This window comes from Rhizophagus irregularis, chromosome 31 (assembly GCF_026210795.1).
Source record: "Rhizophagus irregularis chromosome 31, complete sequence".
NCBI classification, from domain to species: Eukaryota; Fungi; Glomeromycota; class Glomeromycetes; order Glomerales; family Glomeraceae; genus Rhizophagus; species Rhizophagus irregularis.
This window is the reverse complement of record NC_089459.1, coordinates 1935040-1955492: the sequence shown is the minus strand read 5'-3', so window position 1 is coordinate 1955492 and position 20453 is coordinate 1935040. Positions and strand designations below refer to the sequence as shown.

General features: G+C 31.1%; 8 protein-coding genes across 9 annotated transcripts; 7 read left to right on the top strand and 1 right to left on the bottom strand.

The window, feature by feature from the left end:
* Positions 1-3581: 3581 nt before the first annotated feature.
* On the top strand, positions 3582-4447 carry OCT59_022540 (uncharacterized protein; the record flags this gene model as incomplete). Its single annotated transcript, XM_066144843.1, has 4 exons — positions 3582-3603; positions 3673-3739; positions 3827-3959; positions 4024-4447. 4 exons carry the CDS (start codon positions 3582-3584, stop codon positions 4204-4206), a joined length of 405 nt encoding a protein of 134 aa, XP_066006266.1. The 3' UTR covers positions 4207-4447.
* Positions 4448-4857: 410 nt separating this feature from the next.
* Positions 4858-5085, top strand: OCT59_022539 (uncharacterized protein; the record flags this gene model as incomplete). Its single annotated transcript, XM_066144842.1, has 1 exon — positions 4858-5085. One exon carries the CDS (start codon positions 4858-4860, stop codon positions 5083-5085), a length of 228 nt encoding a protein of 75 aa, XP_066006265.1.
* Positions 5086-5153: 68 nt separating this feature from the next.
* OCT59_022538 (uncharacterized protein) lies at positions 5154-5983 on the top strand (the record flags this gene model as incomplete). Its single annotated transcript, XM_066144841.1, has 6 exons — positions 5154-5261; positions 5376-5482; positions 5553-5579; positions 5700-5711; positions 5782-5816; positions 5970-5983. 6 exons carry the CDS (start codon positions 5154-5156, stop codon positions 5981-5983), a joined length of 303 nt encoding a protein of 100 aa, XP_066006264.1.
* A 1391-nt stretch (positions 5984-7374) lies between these two features.
* Positions 7375-8231, top strand: OCT59_022537 (uncharacterized protein). The gene has a single exon (XM_025316150.2). The coding sequence runs from the start codon at positions 7447-7449 to the stop codon at positions 7912-7914; it is 468 nt and encodes a 155-aa protein (XP_025181272.1). The 5' UTR covers positions 7375-7446; the 3' UTR covers positions 7915-8231.
* Positions 8232-10960: 2729 nt separating this feature from the next.
* Positions 10961-11495, bottom strand: OCT59_022536 (uncharacterized protein; the record flags this gene model as incomplete). The annotated part of the gene is made up of 2 exons (XM_066144840.1): positions 10961-11378; positions 11470-11495. The coding sequence occupies 2 exons, from the start codon at positions 11493-11495 to the stop codon at positions 10961-10963; spliced, it is 444 nt and encodes a 147-aa protein (XP_066006263.1).
* A 264-nt stretch (positions 11496-11759) lies between these two features.
* Positions 11760-12919, top strand: OCT59_022535 (uncharacterized protein; the record flags this gene model as incomplete). Its single annotated transcript, XM_025310555.1, has 3 exons — positions 11760-12333; positions 12406-12678; positions 12747-12919. The coding sequence occupies 3 exons, from the start codon at positions 11760-11762 to the stop codon at positions 12917-12919; spliced, it is 1020 nt and encodes a 339-aa protein (XP_025181273.1).
* A 1236-nt stretch (positions 12920-14155) lies between these two features.
* On the top strand, positions 14156-15283 carry OCT59_022534 (uncharacterized protein; the record flags this gene model as incomplete). 2 transcript variants are annotated; one of them, XM_066144839.1, is made up of 2 exons in its annotated part: positions 14156-14649; positions 14706-14724. In XM_066144839.1, 2 exons carry the CDS (start codon positions 14156-14158, stop codon positions 14722-14724), a joined length of 513 nt encoding a protein of 170 aa, XP_066006262.1. The 2 variants fall into 2 exon arrangements, with proteins under 2 accessions (XP_066006262.1, XP_066006261.1); XM_066144838.1 differs by having other exon boundaries at positions 14156-15283.
* Positions 15284-19309: 4026 nt separating this feature from the next.
* Positions 19310-20113, top strand: OCT59_022533 (uncharacterized protein; the record flags this gene model as incomplete). The annotated part of the gene is made up of 1 exon (XM_025331850.2): positions 19310-20113. The coding sequence occupies one exon, from the start codon at positions 19310-19312 to the stop codon at positions 20111-20113; it is 804 nt and encodes a 267-aa protein (XP_025181276.1).
* Between the last annotated feature and the right edge of the window lie 340 nt (positions 20114-20453).

The following is a 20453-nucleotide window of genomic DNA, read 5'->3' as shown; positions in this document are numbered from 1 at the left end:
AATAGGCGAAACGGACTCGGAAGACTCTGACCCAGATCCTGATTCCGATTACGACTCTGAGACGGAGACCGCGGAAAATAAAAACTGAAATAATAGCTACTGATTTCAGCAAGTCGGAATTCTTAGTGATCGCCATCCGAGACCGCTGCTGTGCTTGTGTGACAGAAAAAAATCGAAAGAAATAAATACGCAAACTGCCACCTCTTTTCTTTTTCCCCTGAACAAACACGAGAGGAATATGAAAATGCTTTGTTGGGCACAGGGCCTATCACATAAATTAATATAACGTCAAAAGCATATGTTATGAAAGGCCGAGGACTTCGCAATTTTCAAGATCGCCAGGCGTAAAACCACTTTGAGTCTTGCGAGGAAGATCGCTAAACTAAAAGTAATCAAAATTCTGTATCAAAGGCTTCTTGGTATCATACGACAATGTTAATCGCCTTCAGCCCTCGGGTTTTTATTCCGTGAGCCCCCAGAAACAAGATATACAGCGTGAGGGAACCGGTAGAAGTTCGGTCAACCTTCTCGCGAAAAATTAAGGTGTGTATATGTCGGAAGTTACATACGGTGATTTCATAAATTCTCACCACCTATGGTGGGCCTTGAATTTAGGAAATCAAGATGGCTGATATTACATTCCCATCGATGGCTTTATTGGATTTCCACGCAATTCCATCGTTACAATCTCCAATGGAGAAATGGTTGAAAATAGTGTTCCAATCCATTAAACCGTTATCCGTCGGATTACGGATATCCGCCAAAAAATTCGGATTTTTCGGATAACGGATAATACCGGATTGGATTTCTCGGATAATTGAATAATGGACAATAACGACGTTGTCCATCAATAATCAATAATATCTCATAAATTTGTTTTTATCCGATCCGATTATCATTCGGATATCCGGAATCCGGCGGATAAACAGATGATGGATATCCTCGGATTGGAACACTAGTTGAAAAACTTCACGCTCAAATTAATGAACGGTACCATCCGCATTTAAAAATGTTCCATTCTTTCCTGGGTCTGCAAAATACGTTGCTATGCGACAAGGTGCACTGATTTCTAATTATTTCAGTGAGAGACCCACTGCGGAAGCTTATCATGTTATTATTGAGGAGGACAAATATCATTATTATAACTAGTAGCACTCGCTACGCCCTTGGTTAAAGGTGTATTCCCATTGATTTATTAAATAATTTTATTTTATTTTTATTTTATTGACAAAGACGGGGATCATACGGTTTGTGGGTCGAGCCCTTTAACGAAGGAAAACTAGCTACTAACACCACCGTACCGTATGCATCCAACCTCCTCCTAGGAAGAAATCGCCTTGCCTGTTATAAAAGAAGAAAAAAAGTATGTACATGAAAAGAAGAAGAATTATCATCTATAAAGTCTATATAAGAATTATAATGAAGAAAAGAGGTCCACCCCCCGGAGTGTAAATAATTCGAGGTAATTAAGACCAACCACAAAGGAATAGGAGAGCCTAGTACGTTATCGTTATATTCGCTAGGAATGATAAAGAAAGGATGTTGTCGATGATGTAGTTCGTTAGGCGAAACGCGGGAGTCGTGATTGATAACAGTTTGGCTCGAAGTTCTTCGGGTTTCAGTTGACCGGGTAGTAACCTTTGACCTTCGTTTGCGAGTCCGTTTAGTTTTATCTTTCCTTGATATTTTATTAGAACGTTCCCAAATGTGAAGTTTATCATTATGTGATCCAAATTTCTTTGAAGAAATACTAGTTAAAAAAGAAGAGAGAAATTCGAAAGTAATTTTTCGAGTTAAGTTGTGTTTGTGGGTGTACGATTGAATCATATCATAAAGGCATTGAGGGACCAATTGGTGAATAACCAGGTATATATCGTGCGATTGATCCAAAATATCGTTAAATAGCGATAAGCGACCAATGTTGTCAGGAAAAAATTTAATTAAACCCGGGTCGGGGATATGAGTCGCAAAAACCCGAGTGGTTGTTCGTATCCGGTTGTTGTGAGCATATCGGACAAGGAATACCAGTTGCCGGGTAAAGATTTCTGTGTTTGAAGAGAATATCACCACACGGCAGTATATGGTTAAGACTCTTTATTTTGAATGATTGGTAAGCTGATTTTTGGTCACTACAAACGTCCATTGTGTGGTTGTAATGAATCCAATCTTTGGTTAGTGGTCAATGTATCGAATCGAAGTGAAATTGTGGGAATAGCTGTTGAAGTGAGGAGTTGTTTAAGAATTCGTCGAAGACGCGGCATTCAGTAATATTGCGCGCGAACTTCCTGAGGTCCCGGTCAGTAGGGCCTATTGAATCCCATGTGGGAGTCTGAGGGAGTCACAAACTCGAGTTGGGTTAATTTCTAAAGGTGGGAGTGAACGTGCCATGTTAGCTAAATCATCGCTAAGGTCGTTGAAGGTATCGCCACTATGGCTCTTGACTTTGTGAAATTTAACGTTGAGGTTTTTGGTCACGATTACATGGTTGATAAGCTTCCACGCTGAATAGTTACTGATCTTTAAGAAGCGTCGAATAGAAATCAACTTATTGGAGATCTTGTGAAAAATATCAATGACATTTTGTGAATCGGTATATATATCGACTGTTGAGGAATTAATACAGACGAGAAGGGCCGATAAAAAGCGTATATTTCAGCTTTAGTACTTGAAGGGTTGAAGGCTATAGCTCCTTGAAAAGCAATAGGATCTTGAGTTGTAGCGTTAACGTTCGACGACTCGACCCATGCGAAACCCATTTGAGTGGTGGTTTGAGCCGAATTCTTTTTGGTGAATGAACCATCTGTGTAGAATGTTTGAATTCTAAATTGTTGCGCTAATGTTAATAAATATTTCGAACTATCTTCGTTTCCTATAAACAATTTAGGGATATAAAAAGGATATATTAAAATTATTATTGTAAGGAAGGTTAGTCTGTTCTAAGTTAGAACTATTTGTGGGATAAGTGAAAGTTGAGGAACGAAAGGGTAACAATGTTATATTTAAAAATGTTAAAAGCGAGTGTCCTAAGTGTTATTAAAGGTTTGATAGGGAAAATGTGATGTTTGACTTGGTTGAAGTTGGCAGGTTCGTAATTTTTTGAGTGTACGAAGAACTTGATTAAAGTATTTGTAGGATCAGCGAGAACGCAGATTTATTAAATAAGCCTTGATACTCGATAAAATGTCACGTGCAATGAGCACGCTGCAATGTCTGTGCGACATAAACCCCAATTAAACTATTTTTCTCCACATTTTTTATCCGCTACTGTCTACTTCTACCGCCACTACTACTGGAAATGACTCGCTCACGTTAGCGGACGAAATCAAAAAATATAAAACGAAAGAGCTTATCGACTTCTTGCGTAAGGAGGAGGAACTCAGCGAGAAGGTTTTCGAATTTTGGAAAGGGAAGAAGTTAATGGCCGTGACTTTCTCAAGACGAGCAAAGATTTTGCAGTATTTGGGACCCGCTTCGAGGCTTGCGGACTTCGCCAAGGAATGTAAGGAGAAAAGGTTACGCTCGTTCTACTCGTACAAGACCTAGAAAGACTTGAGAGAGGTGCTAGCGAAGTATGGAATCGAATGACATCGCAATTTGTCCCAAGTAAGTTTCCCTCCGCTTGTTATCTTGATAATATGTTTTACTAACGTGGTTGCTCTCTCTCTCGTGAAGAAACCACCCCATTAATGATAACGACGAAGTTTTGCAACACTGTATTAAGAAATAAGGCTCAGGCTAGGTAATATGGGGACAGTCGTTGAGTAACGAAGCTATCCACTGAATATTTCGTCTATCCTCCACGCGCGTCAAAATCTCACTGGTAAAGAGATCACGATAACCTTCAACTCGAAGTGTTGGGGAGGAAATGCGGGACGTGTGGATTACGCAATCAAGGCGCTCGAGGAACTAATTTGCATCCGGAGGGGAAGCAACATCAAATTTCCATTGGGTTTGCTCAGGTTAGTAAGCCTATTTTATTCCAGAGACTAGGAAGGTCCGTTCCACTAATTTTTTCGTTAACAGTACAGTATGGTGTGCAATGTGAGAGCGCCTACCAAACCAACAAGAAAACAAAAGGCGGATACTGCTTTCGGAGAGGATTACGACTATCTTTATGGAATCATCACCACGGCCACGGAATGGTACTTCCTCCTCTACACCACGGAAGGAATTTCATGTACGAGTGCCACGTTAGCCCATCGCTAAAGAAGAAAACGAAGCCGAATTACGAAAAAACGTGAAGCGGGTGATGGAGGTTATTGTTGGTTTATTGGAGGACAGGGTGGATGTTGAGAAGTAGCCGGCATTGAAAAAACAACGGGTCCAGGGGTATTTCGAAAAGGAACAATCGTGTATATTAATTTTTGCATGTATTGTCCCCGATATGTATTTATTTTGCTTCGCACTCCGCTTAAGTATTAATAAAGCTTCTTTACATTTACCACTTAACATTGAATATTTCCTGGTGCAAATAAAAAAATAACAATCATGTCATAGTTTGGAGACAGCATATCTCTGAGCTGGAGTCCGAGCTTAAGACTAAGAATGATGAACTTGAAGCTTGGAGGCAACGCGCTACTCTGAATTAGAAAAGATTGACGAGCTTAAAGCTCGAAGTGCTAATCTCGAGGTCGAGAATTTCGATTTTAAAATCAAGGTTGCGAAGCTCATGCAGAAACACAAGTTTACAATCGAGGGTCTAAAACGAAAAGATACAGAGCTTGAGAGTAGACTCGCGAAAGTGGAACAGGTTCTCCGATAATGAATGAGCAGCCACAGAAGATTAAGGAAGCGTCGGATGAATAGTAGAGCAAGCGCAGGCCCAACCTAAAAATGCTAATAGTCTAATACCAAGACATGCGAAGCTTCCGAAAGGCAAAAGAAAACATTAGTGGTGAGAAGCAGAGTAAGCGGGAAAAGAAACAAATGCTTGAATCGGCCGAGCAGGGCTTGATTCGAGAAATGATTTCATTCAAGGAAGAAAATCATGTGACTGAAATTTCAGCAACCTTGAGTCGCCCAAATAATGAGACTTCGATAACAATCTATTCCAGTGAGAAATGGAAATATTATGAGTCTATATAAAATCGCGTGTGATGCGGAAGAAAAGGCAATTGAAGCTAATAGAGAAGAAACATTGCGTTGGTGTTTCTATGCTAGAGCATTTTATGGCCAGCAATAAAGTAGGGGAGAAGAGAGCGAAGGTCAGGTATATTATTTCATCATCAAATAGCTCATCGACACCAAGCGCAAAACTTTATGTAAAGCAGACACAGAGAGCTTTAAGAATTGTCAATTTATTCGAAAAAAATATGAATGGACAAAATTCAATACATCAAAACATATAGTGCGGATACTATTTCAAAATTTACTAGTTCTCAGATTCAAACGATTATGGATCACTTCACCGTAAAGCCCAATTTGGTGATCCCGAAGAGCAAAACGAGGATAATTCTTTCAATTTAGATACCAACCAGATGAGGTAAGCGTATAAAGTATCAACCGCACCTATTCCTTTAACTCATGTCTTTAATTTGGATGAGCTTCCCTAGCGGGAATCACAGAGGAGGATTTCTGGGGTAGTAAAGTTCCTCCGAAGGCAGAAGATTTGGCTCGATCAGAAGGTATCTCGGTACAATCATAATCTGGGCACAGCTCATATGAAAGGCGCAGTACGATATCGGACTTACCGAAAATAGGGACTATGCAATGTAAGATTGGATTTCGCATTTTTTACTCCGCGATTGTCCCATCCTCTAAAAAAAACTATTATCCGTGAAGATTTTGGGAATGTATAAGCTTATCGACACCGCCAGGTAGAGTTCCAATCCGTCATCCGACGGATAATCACATTTTGACAGTTGTACGCTCATTTAATTAATATAAAAGAGCATTTTTTTTTAAGGATATCCTAAGAGCATAATACAGTATATAATTTAATAAATAAACTTTTTTTTCAAAAATGAAAGTGAGGAGAAATTAGGAACGGATTAAAATATCATCCGACGGATGAAAATTTCAATCCGACTAAGATTTCACCCCATTTATTTTATGTTCAATTAATTAAATAATGCATAGTCTGATCACCTTACATCGAATGCAGTTCCTAAATTATAAATTATGAAACATAAATGTCTCTTTCCAAAAATAAATGAGAAGAGATTGATCATCCGTCGGATGACGGATTGGAACTCTACCGCCAGGTGATTTGCAAGGGGGATTAACACAATGAATCGCCATATAATGTCTCGCACATAATTTTGTACGTGTAGACGTTTCACGTCCAGAACCAATACCTCGCTTGCTCCTGCGGAATTTCAAGCAATATATTAATATGCATTTTTTACTACTCCATATTTCGCCCAATTACGTCCTAGTTCGTCCTAGTTCATTTAACGTCTCAAAATACACTTTGAACCAATTTTAATAAACAAGACTTCGGGTCACCAAGCGGGAAACACTTGGATTTTCAAATTCTACGTCGGCAGGCTGGAATACAAATATGAAACCAATGTAGCCGAATATCACTTGGAATTCAAATTCGGTCTCTGGCAAGATAACGATAAAATGGTGGAATTCTCCGGACTGTTCATCTCGGAATTCACGAAGTCACATGACTCTGACGTCTTCCATTGTACATTATGAGTATATCCCGGGAATATTCTGGGATGTAACGGGGGATGAAACGGAGTCTTCTCACATGACTGACTGCGGTAGAGATGTCCTTCCAGTCATCCATCGGGCACCTTCTAGGCCTTCCTTTGCAAACAAATAGGGTAGGAAAGCAGCCAATTCACTTCCCAAACCCATGTAAGCAATTATCTTACAAACTATCCCAGACATGCCCGTACAGTTTTGATCAGATTGGCAGGGACCCGCAACAATCACGTGATATGACACTTCACAGTACAAATGGCCACTTCACTGGCAAAACCCTATAACAGATGCACTAAAACTGAAATTTGACTATTTATAACAATAGTCTTTATTTTTATATCTGCGCCCTAGTTATTGTGAAACTTATTTAATACCTAAGGATGTCTATCAGGAGATACAATTTGGTTTAAAAATATAATCGGCTGTTTTTTAATGTATTGGGAAAAAGGGATAACATTATGTAATGACTATCACTCATTTAAAGAACTTGATTAAGGGGCAATATAATCGGATATTCGGAGACAGTAGTACAATATATTCGGCTATCTGTATAAAGTAAATGCGGGGTTTTATTGAATTACTATATAGGGTATACTCAACAACATATGGTTTTCTTATTGCAATTTTATCTGATATTTCCCGATATGGTAATGAAAGAAACTCAATATGACTTTGGTATCAACTAAAATAGAAATTGCAACAAAAATTTAGATCATCGACTTACGATGAAAGGATTGTGAATTTTCGTGCTTAGTTAGCTGTTAATTTGTTAATTTGTTATAAAAACCCATGAACATGGACTTTAAGAACAGTAATAAGATGGCAGAACATATACAAGTTCTCTTGCATACAAAAGACCCATCAAACAGAATGTACATCCTCGCACTTGCACTTACAACTCATACCTTCTTTAAAATTAAAGTATCGTCTCCCGAAGAAATCATAGAACGAAGCATCAAACGTAATTATAAAAGCCCTTTAAAAAACGCATATATGATTTTTATGACTGATTGTAGCGAGGCATTCAAAGATGCAAAATCAGAAAAGAAATTTCGTCAAAACTCTGAATGTTTTAAGGATTTTCCGTCACTTTGGAAAATATCTCCACAAGAAGTCAAAGACGTATATGAACAAGTTCTTGCAAGCTATAGGAAATTAAAACCGATAAGCCAAAATTTTTTTGAATTTCATCCTCAAAATAATGCGAATGAATCACAAGAAAATACTGCAGATCAAGCAACGAGAATTAATTGTTGAAAATACTGTTGACAATTATGACTGTCAACAAGAGAAAGATGGAACGAAATTTCGTCTACGGTTTACCGGCTGAAAAAATTAAAATTGGTTAAGTTATGTTAATCGTTAGTTAAGTTAGTCAACATTCGAATTCCCTATTCGTTACACTTTTTCCTACAATCTCTTCTATTCGTATTTTCCTAAAATCTGAATTTCACATTTAACTCGAATACCCAAAATCTGAATAAACTAGTTAGTGATATTGTATGTTATACGAACATCCGACTATGTATAATTATGTATAATAATAAAATTTTCATGTTTAGAATTTAGATACCATGAGGTTGATCGTGTCCATTGTTAATGTTATATACATCAATCACTAAGCCTTTTTTTAGCAAAGAAATAATTTTTTAGCATTGAAAACCACAAAAAGTGGGGCATACTTATTTATTTATTTATTGACGTTTGTGACATTGGATCTTGGGTTACACATTGATTTAAAGATAAACGTTAAATTTTTTGCATTGAAGTTTCTTAAACAGACAATGTGTTTTGTTGAAATTTGAACCACTGTAGTAATCTAAAGGCCGCTTGGTTTTCGCCTAATTTATAAAGGATGTCATTTAAAATATAAAAAAAGTTTTTGAAGGGTTACGGTAAATTTCACCGAAATCTGCGAATCCGTATTACTGAAAGTCACTTGACCGAAATGTCATGAGATTCAATTTCGTTTTGCCGAAATCACGGCAAAATGAAATTGGATTTTTGATTTTAACAAATACTTTATTATATAATTTATTGTATCATATTTTTTGGTCACTGCAAAATCTGTAAATTTTGTTGTTAAGGTGGTAAGGTTTTGATATTAATAGGAAAATGGTGATTAAGTCCGTCGCGTTATTCAATTCAATTTTTATTATTTCATTATGACAAACATATTAATATAACAGATAATGTTTATTTAAATTATTAGTTTCTATTTTTTTTTAAAAAAAAAAATGATTGTATAATAAAAACAAAAATTATTAAATCTATGGTAATAAAAGAATAAAATGATGATTATATAACACTAAATAGGCGGTATTGAGAAAAATTCTCGCGGCGGATTTTTCTTACATAGTTTAAATTTATATGAATTCATGTAATAATGTAGACTTTTTGAAATTTTTTAAATAAAAGAAATTATAAATTATAAATCAGAAATTATATAAACGCATTTCTAGAAATGAATGTACGAGGAGTAAGTATTTGAGGATATTTTTTTTTTTGGTTAGTAAAAATCATTCTTAAATTAAACCGTTGGCATTAATACAATTAAGTTTTAAATGTGAAGCGTGTGATGAATTTTATACTAATATACTAATAGCAATCAGTTATTTAAAATCATGTGATAATAAGTCAATGACCAAATTTTGACATCATTATTTCATATTTTCATTACATCAGATTTATAATATGGTTAAGTTCAAACGCCTAACATTTCTTCTGTTCACGTTTACTTTTAATAAAACTATAAATGTATAAAATGTATTCGCACATCAATTTAACCAGCAAGAGTCTGGCTCAAGCTCAGCTTAAAAAATTGTACTGAAATCAACTTTTCAATTCAATCTAAATTGCTTTCCAATTTGACTTTTGATATCTTAATTCTATCAGTAATCAATGATTACTGGAATTTCGCTGTTGAAATAATTATTAACATAGGATCAAATAAAACTTATGTAAGAAGTCATTTTCCACTGAACTATGCAAAAAATTAAAATCTTCTCGATAATGAATAAATTTATTGTTAATTGAAATACAAAGTACGGCTTTATTGTATTGAAAGTACAGAATGTTTATTAAATGATATTTTCTTGCAAAACTCAAATTATTGCCCTGAACTGGGTCAGGAAGATTTACCTTTTCAGGGCTGGAATTATCAAAAAGGGAAAAGTCTATTTCTCTTATAATACACCAAAAAAACAGAGCATTGTAAATGATCTATAATATCTAATGAAGAATACTGTTTAATTATTGATCGATGAAAGATATCATGTTTTTACTATTCATGAAATAGATGTTATTAATAAAAAAAACTCTAAAACGTTAATCAATACAAACACAATACCGTACAATATCCTCATTAAACTGAATTAACATTTATATGGAGCCAAAAAAAAGAATATACTACTAATTTATTGAAAAATTATTTATTCGAAAATAACGATTCAATCCAATAAAAATTAAAACTAAAAATTGTTAAATCTGAAAACATTGAATTCTTTTAATAGAATTCGCACAGATCTAACGGAGTTAAAATCTTAAAAGATCACTTTAGAGTGACCGTTAAACATAAAAAAAAGAAAGAAATTCCTTCATTCAGAGTTCAATTCTGAGTTATATTGATCTATTGAAAAAAATTATCGATATTGTTTTTCGCGAAAAAAAACTATAAAAGGTGAAATATAAAACATGAAAAAAGCTTATTAATTGAGAATATTGAAAAAAGGCTTTTTTTTTCTACAGAGTTGGAGTGTCCAAAATTTAAATTTTTTTTTATATTAATAATAATAGAGTAGAGTCATCCATGATAGCGAAGTATTAAAAAATTGTAGCATGCTTTCGATGCTTACGATATAAAAAAAAGCTTACTGACGAAATAAAAAAGAGCATGTATAGTGCAAAAATTTTATAATGTATATAAACATAAAAAAAGGAAAGAAGAAATTCTTCTGCTTCTGGATTAATTACCTCGAAAAAGTCCCTAATTCTTTTAAATTTTTTTCGTCCTTTCAAAAAACAAAAAAAAACTTTTTTCGCAAAAAAAAGGTAAAAAGGTGAAATATAAAACATGAAAAAGGTAAAAGCTTACTACTTGAGTATTAGAAGTATTAAGAAAGTTTGTTGACGAAGCGAAAAAAAAGCACGAAATAATAAAAAAAAAGCTTACTGGCAATAAAAGAGTATATATAGTGTATACTACTTGAGTATTAAAAAAAAAGTACGAAATAAAAAAAAAGCTTATTAACGATATTAACGAAATATTAACGAATTAATTTAATAAAAGTTTGTTGATGAAACTTTAACGGAAGCTGGACCCATTAAAAAATTGATTTGTAAATGGATCGTTTGTGTTTTGTCTCAATAGTTGATAATTTTCTTGAATAATTTCGGAATCATTCCAAGCTTCATTAATTTCAGCATGGATTTTATTCAATTTTGAAGCTTTAATAGAACGATGTTTAGAGTTGTTAAACAAAGTTTTGAAATAATGCAGTCTAAAAAGCTGGAAGGCATTCAAATTTCTATGTTGTTGTTCCAGATTTTCCGCTGAGGGAATTTTCCAAGTCAAAAATTTTTCATTTGATCTTAAAATTAAAACTTCGTTTTTGTCTAATAAAGCTCTGGTTCTCCTCTTAAGGGCTGATTCACATCGTAAAACATAGCTTAATTCATCAACTTGAATAACATTTCTTTGCGGTAATTGCGGTAAAAAATATCTAAAATTTATTTATAAATAACAAATAAATCAAATCGACAAAATTACTAAATAAGAAATTCAAGCCATTTTTTTTCATTAAAAATTTTTACCTTTGCTTCAAGTTTCTATCATCCATCACTTAAAAGAATAGAAATTTAAATTCCTATGATTAATGATAAAGATAAACAATTCTGCCTTTGATTTTATATTTGATGTAGATCCATGCAAAGATAGTACAAAATGCCTAATTTAGATATGCCAACATCTTATAAAAATATTGTCCTAACATTATCGATATTCTTACTGCTTTCAACCATATTGCGTTCCACGAATTTTTTAATAAAATAAACCTCTTTTTTTTATAACAGAGGGTTGAACAATTCTCTTTCTTTCATTAAGAATGTCAGAACCTCTTTCCAAAATAAAAGTCCTTCTAGATAATGATCCTTCAGAAAGATTCCACTTTGTAGTTCTTGATAGTGAAACTCCACGATATATGAGCGTTAAGATATCTTCTGCTATAGAACATATCGAACGCGGTAACGAACGTAATTATAAGAGTCCCTTGAGGAACCTATATATGCTATTTAGGAATGATATTACCGATACATGGAATTTGGCAAAAGAAACTAAAAAATTTCGCAAATACCCTGAATCGTTTAAGAATATTTCATTAATTTGGAATAATTTGCCAAAAAACGTCGTTGAAATTTATGAACAAATTTACACTAATTATAAGGAATTAATTCCAAAATTTGAAGAATTTGTTCCTTATGCTCCTCAAGGAGAAAATGAAGAAAATATGGATGAAAATATCGTTGAAACGGGAGCAGAAAATATCGAAAAGTTTGTTAATAATTCCGAAACCTTGGTTTTTCGATCTGAAGAACATCAACATTTTACTTCTGCTAATCGCGATAATTTGCCTCTTATAACCAAATCAGTTGAAAAAAATGAAGTAGTTTCAGGTTTAGGTATGCTTTTCCTTAGTTGCAAAATTTTATATAATTTTTTGTTATCTAATTAAAACATATTATATGCGCCAGTTCAATCATCGGAACTTTATACATCAGAAATGCAATATAATTCGCATGATCTTAACAGCGAAATTAATACGGGGAGTGATAATATGAGAGGATTCCCAAAGTTTATTCAATATTCTCCCCCCAAAAATGTAAATAAAAGAGAAGATTTTGAAGAATTTATTAACTACTCCGAGGCTTCGGTTTTTCGACCCGAGGAATATCAACATTTTACTTCAGCTAATTATAATAATTTACCTCCTACGGGTGAAAAAACTGAAGTCGTTTCAGATTTAGGTATGCTTTTTCCTATAGTTGTAAGAATTTATAATCTTTTATTGATTGTCTGGATTAAAATTCATTAGATTCATATAATAATTGTGTGCCAGTTCAACCATCGGAACTTTATACATCAGAAATGCAATATAATTTGCATGATCTTAACAGCGAAATTGAAATCGAAATGTATTTAAACTCCCTATCAAACACTGAGAATGATAATGCGGAAGGACTCCCAACTTTTTATCAATCATTTTGATAACTATAAACGGCCCTTTCCGCTCTATGCTAAATTTCAACACTAATTCTTAAGTTTTATGCTTTTCTTTAAATATGCTTATGGTCAAAATTGTTTAAGCTCTATTAAATATAGCAGCCTAACAAATTTAAAGATACCCTTCTTTTTCTTTTTTGAATCGTAAATTTATACATAATCATTCCTTTAAGAAAATAGTTTTTTTTTTTTTTTACGCTAACTACTTTATATGAAGACTTTTTTTTCACCTACTTAATTTATAGTTTTAATAATTTTAACTTTCAATTAAATTATAGGATCATACTTTCACCAAAAAAGAAATTTAAATATTTAATGGCGATAGTTCCCCATTTTTGTTATTTGTACCCCCCTCTGGCCAGCATTATGCGATGATATCGCTTGGCCAAATTTTCCTTAATTCTGGCCATGGGGTACGAATAACAAAATTGAGGGTAAAATAGCAATGGCCTATTTAATAATCGTTATTTTAAAGGAAATAATTGAATTTATGGTTTTATATAGATATATTTATTAACCCTTTAACTGTACTGGCTATTTTCCTGGAATTAATTAATAATTTTAGAATCAATAAAAAAAGGGTAAAACAATTTTTAAAAGATAATACTGCATGGTATAACATCCCCTCTTTTTAGCACCTTTCGTGTAAAATACGTCTTGATTACAGTAAATATAAATTTTTAAGTGTCATATTTTAGTAAATATTGTGTGTGTGTATATATAAAAAAAACCTATAAATTTTGAATGTTTAAACGGCATGTGAAATAACGTCATTATGGTTATTATGGTTTATAAAGAAAATTTTAAATCATTCGATCTTTTTTTATAACAATACGCATGTTTAAATATGTATATCGAGTTCTTGCTATTAACATAACCTTCTGTTAATTATTTTTTTTATTAAAAAGGTCAAATTAATTAAATTTTAAGGAGTTCGATATTTTATTGTAAACTAAAAATTAAATAGTACAATCTCACATGCTTTAACATCATGAAATTGATTGTTTTTCATGTTTTACTCTAACCCAAAGAAATTTGATGTTATTATTCATGACTTTGTTTGGATAAAATCAAATCTGTTTTATCGAATATCGCAAACGTATTATTTATTATTGGTACATTTTTTTGATTATCATCAAGAAGTTTTATAAACGAGCGTACAATTTCTCAAATTCGAAACTTTTAGATCTAAATTCATAAAATTTTTTCAAATAAAGAAGAATGCCAAAAGTTAACACAAATTTACAAATTACTCGCGTAAATCGTCGTAATAATACAGACAAAAATTCTTCAAATGGGATTAAAACAACTTCAGAATTATTATTAGGACTTAAAGCAGAACATATTCCTTTACCTGATACTCAATATATTAAACGTATATTAGAAAATTCTCGTAGAGCAAAATCAAAGAAAAATGATCCTCCAAGACCTCCTAATGCATTTTTCTTATTTCGTAATGCATTAAATTCTCATTTAGCGACTCGTAATTTAAAAGTACCTCAAATTAGTATGGCAGCAGGTGAATTATGGGGTACTGCTAGTGAAGAAATCAAAAATCATTATACAAAATTACAAGAAATTGCTAAAGTTTTACATTTAGAAATGCATCCTGGATACGTATATAGACCTAGAAAAAATTTCCCTACTCCTAATCCTCCTATTCATTCTTCGGATAAAAATTCTTCTGAAAGTTTGACTTCAACTACAACTTCTTTGTCTCCTTCAATTTCTGAGCCATCTACATCTACGAAATTCATTACTTCGAGATTAGCGCAGTTATCTTTTATTAAACATAATCAAATAAATATTCCTTCATTAAACAGACCCAATTCTTCTTTCTCTTTTAACGGTAATATATTTACACCTGAACATAATAATAATCGAAATCAGGAATTACCGGAATTTCATCAGATATTTGCTAATAATAATACGCCAAAAATTCCACAAGTCTTTTCTCAACAACGACAATTCGTTCCTACGCGTTTAATTAGAACTCTTACTCCGGTACCAAATCAGAGTCAAGGATATCATGATATCAATAATCATTTTGCTCGTCATCAATTCATATCTCAACAACAACGAAGTCAAATTGATCCAGTTTTAATCACCACATTAACTTCAGTTACAACTTTGCCTGTTAATATGGGACATATTAACTCAACAGTAGCGTCAAATACTTCAAATGATATCATTGAAAATCAACCGACGAATCCTGCCGCTTTTAACGTAGCACAAAAGAATTCTTTGACGACTAATGGATTGGATTTGACTATGATGACGCAACAGGGATGTCATTATCGCCGTCAGAATGAGGCTTTTAATGATTGGATCAATTGGAATCATTTTTGAAATTATTAAGTAGATTTATATTTTTTTAAATTGAAAAATTATGTAAAAATTTAAGAATCGTAAGTGATTTTATTAAGATTACAAATAAGTTCGTTAGATACTGATAAGTTCGTTAGAATTGAATTTTAAGAATTCTTGTTATGTAAAATTTTTCCTTTACTATATAATTCTTTTTTTTTATATATTTTAGTTCTTATTTTGCTTTTTTTTTATATTCAGTTATTTTTGAAATCAGTTTTTTCATATTTTTTTTTTCTTACATAAAATTTTTTAACAAAATAAATTAGTTGCTGCGGATTCATAAACGCAGAGGCCCAATAAAATCATAAAAATTGACCACTGTTAATTATTACTAATTTTTTGAATTTTGTACGTGCAATTGAAAACGATTATTAATTTATTATAACCATATTAAGAACAACGTGTTTTTTTCGTTTATACAATACAAATTTCTAAGAAATTGTTGAAAAATTTTAGTTCAGAAGAATATTTGGTGTAATTATTAAATATAATGTTCTAGATGGATAAATTCTTTCGCCTTAATAATTAATAATTATCTCCGTACTCCTGATTTTTTATTACGCCCTTTAAAAGCCGATAACATAAATCAATTGTTTTTTAAATTGCTAATTATATTCAAGCTGTTGATATGTTCATAATCATTATTCGAAAAAAAAGTATTAGTTCTGTATTATTTGAATTATTTGTTTACAGTATAACGGATCGCTCGTGAATATCATGAGCACCAATTTCTTTTACCAATTTATTAAATTAATACAATTATTTTCATTTATGTATTATTGATATAATAAATATATAATAAATATATAAGTTTACTAAAAAATAAATATATATAATTAAATGGTTAAATATTTTCGTTTACGTAAATAATAATAAAAAAAAATTATAATAACAATTATATAAAGAACAAACATGAAGATTTTAATGTATATTAATTTAATAGAATTTTTAAATATACATATATTTTTTTTGTGATAGGGTCTTCAATCAAGAATTGTGACGATAATAACTATCAGCATCACAAATTTTTAGGCGAGTTAGATCTGAAATTACATTGTGCGTGATTTTTTATATCGGCTGTAACATTACTAATAGTTAATACACATACTTTCGTTAACTACAGTAGTAAATGTACATTATACTTTATTAGTTTTTTATCGAAATTCAGCCACCTCAGAGAATTATTGCTCTTTTTCAGTTAGCACTTTTGTGGCGTAGTATCCCTTTGCGATTCAACAAATTATTTATTTATTAAAAGTATAATGATGGCATTGTACAAGATTTATTTTCGATCGCTCTCTGTACTTTTTTTTTTATTAAGAAGATTATTATTAAGGATATACAGTAATAAGGAACGCTTTTACTTTTCTAACCGTACTAATTTAATTGAATAGCCAATAATATAAGTTGCACGAGTATTAAATAAGCACATGATTTGCAGGTAAAGTATCACATGCGAACATTGTTTTTAATCTTTAAAAATGAAATTGTTATAAACAAACAATAATTAGAATCAATCGATTAAAAGATCGAAATATTTTTCATGTTCTATAATTAATTAAAAGTAAGATTTAACTTGTTTTTTAACAATATATATTTCTTTACATTGTTTGTAAATATTTCGCATCATGAGAAAATAATTATTATATTTATCGTATTAACAAAACAGCATTATATTTATATAACACGTGGAATCTGTGCGGTTTATTTGTTCCTTGAGAAAGATTCGAAAGATTCTTACATAATTAAACAAGATTAAACTGATTGATAATCTGACTTACTTTTTGACGCAATTTCGCGTCTATACTCAAAATAGAATATTAATTCTTTAAGCTTGATTCTTTTTCCTAAAATATCAGTTAAGCTTCCTTTGGAAATAAATTATGTGAAATTATCAATTTAATAAATAATAAAAGATTATGTAATGTATTTGTATGTAATACATGGTAGTTTTTTTAACGTAATTTTATATAATTAATTTGATTTATAATCGGAAAAAAAAATTCGTATATATTTCAGTAAATCTATGAAACGCGTCTAAAAAAAATTCATAAAACATGGCATCAAAATTTCATGACAGTCTTTCGCAAGATTTCATTAATGTTAAGTGACGCTGATGATTATAATGTTAATATTCAAGTTGGAGAAAATGAGAATATAAAAGAATTTCATGCGCATTCAAATGTTTTGAGAGCTCGTTCTCCTTATTTTAAAAGTGCATTTTCGAATAAATGGATCGCTAAAACGAATAATAATATGATCGAATTTGAAAACCCAAATATTAATCCCACCGTTTTTGAAATAATTCTCAGATAATATTAATTTATTTTTTAATTTTTAAAAACACTTTTGTTAAAGAAAATTGATATTGATCCAATTTCACTTGTTCGATTATTATAAAAAAGAAATATTTACACAGGAGAAATTGATTTAACCAAGCAAATAGGTACGGATATTCTTGGACTTTTGGTTGCATCCGATGAATTGCTTCTAGAAGAATTATTTAAATATGTACAAGATTATTTAATCGAAAAACAATCAATTTGGATTCAACATAATTTTGCATACAATATTTAAACTTACTAGCTGTAAAAAATTACAAATTGAATCCATTTGCGCAGATCCACAACCATTTATCACTTCAAAAGATTTTCCATCACTTGATAAAGATATTCTTTACAAATTTCTTGAAAGGGATGATTACATATTGAAGAAATTGTTGCTTGGGATTATTTAATTAAATGGGGTATTGATCAAACTCCTGATTTAGGAATTAATAATAATAATAAAATTAATTGGAATAATAACAATTATGAATCATTAAAGAAAACTTTAAATCAATTTATTCCTCTTATTAGATTTTCAGAAATTGATTCCGCTGATTTTTATGATCAAGTACGCCCTTATAAACAAATTATTCCTCAATATATTTATGAGAATTTTATTTGAAAAATACTTACCAAAAACTACACAAATTATCATATTGATTCAAAAATTATTAAATCAAGACTTATTAATATAATATCTAATCAATAAATTTATTCGTAATAAAAATGATTCATTATATAATTTTAACCTTTTATATCAAGGTAGTCGTGATGGTATTAATAGTAATACATTTAATATTTATTGTTCTAATCAAATACCAAGTTTAGTTTTAGTAAAAGATCAAGCTTCAACAAAATATATGGTGGTCATAGTCCAATAGGTTTTAGAAATAATAAAAATAATAGTAATCGTTGGAATTATACAACGGATAGTTTTATAAAATAATCAAGATATTAAAATAAGTCGTGTTACAAATTATAATTATGCTATACATGAACATCGTAATCATGATATTCAGGTTATTATGATGATAATGTTATAAATTCAAGTATGAATATCAATTTTATTCTGGAGGAAATTGAATTATTTAATGTAGTCTCTTCGTAATAATTTACAGTGTATACAGTATATCAATTTACGTTCATAAAATAAATTTGAAGTTAGAACAATTCGCATGACACGATATCTCGTTTTAAAAATTGTCAAATTAATAATTACCAAAAAAAAAAATTGAAAATTCATGCGCTTTATTACGCATCCTATAATTCCGGCCGGAACTAGTTTAATGCAGGCCATAATCCTCATAATTCTGCTTATTTAGGTGGTGCTTAATTTAAGAACTATCTGGTATTTATTTAGTTTGTTGCTTAACTTCGGAACTATCTGCTATATGGTATTTATTTCGTTGCCGTATAATACATATGAACTATTTAACTTATTATACAGTAAAATTGTCACGACTTTCACAATCTCATTCTATCTTAAACGTAACATTTTTTGAAACATTTATTACACAATATGTATTTTATTTAGCTAAGTCAGTTTGTAATACATTTCCTTACAATTCACTTTAAAGGAATATTTGTGTAACATGTAACGTAACATGTAGCATAGCATTATTTGATATAAATTTGAGAAGTCAGAACGCATTAAATTTGGTTTGCTCTCAAAAATAATATGCTGACATTCGATGTTCTCTCTATAGAAGAAACAATTACAATACTCGGACCTAATAATAACTATATTACATTTACTTTCCCAAAATCAGAAGAAATTTTAAACAGAAGTTACAAGAAGAACCTGAACGCTTTTTTTCTTTTTCAAAACGATCTAAAAAAAGCAATTAAAAAATCAAAGAGTTCATCAAATCAATTTGTTGAATTCATAAACAATATCCCTATTATTTGGGATAAAACTCCAGAAACAATAAAAAGCAAGTATAAAGTTCTCTCTGGAGAACTCGAAAAGTTAAATAAACCTTCCGGCCTTACAATTGTATCCTACGATCCGGGCCAAAAAAAAAAATATAAAAGAAGACCGAAGGAAAACTATATTCGTCAACGTAATGATAAGATAAATAAAGAAAAAAAAAATTTAGATAAATTAAGTGTTGATAAGAATTTTTCTTTAATGAATCCTGAAGCGAAGCCTCCGCCAGTCATAAGTTCCGTAGTTCCTCCGCTTGAATTATCTGGAGTTTTTATGCTGCCACCGGACGAAAGTTCTGTATCGCCTCCTCTTCAATTGATGGATCTTATGAAAAATACTAGTCTTATTCCAGACGTAAGCTATCCTGTGATTCCTTCAAATCCTCTTCCGGACGTGATTCCTTTGCCTTCCCAGTTTCAATCTACGGAAACCGATTTTTTTATGGAGAATACGGCTATATATGATCAATATGCGGAATATTTTAGATTGAAAAATTATGAGAATACTGTTGATTATTTTGATTATTCAAACTACGCAAACAATTTTCTTTAGTTTTTTATCTTTTTTTTTGTTTATTTAAATGTTATTTCAATTCATCTTTTGTGCGTTTATGATATTTTTTCATTCATTTTTTTTTCAAACTGTATCTAAATGCAACTAAATAAACTGGATGGCTTTCCATTATTTTACTGTTCGTCAAAATTTCATTTTTTAAATCTTTTTCTTCGTGGTTTTACTGCGTATTATGAAATCGGTCTAACTCGAAAAAGTTAAATGTACTCCATTTTTAATTACATAAATAAATTTCCTTACGATTACCTTAAAAGGCATGTCTAAGCATTGATTAATTATCGTATGAATAATATAAATAATTTTTCCTTACGATTTACTT

Coding starts and splice junctions, on each gene's coding strand:
- OCT59_022537 (XM_025316150.2), top strand. CDS start 7,447: ATGAACATGGACTTTAAGAACAGTAATAAGATGGCAGAACATATACAA.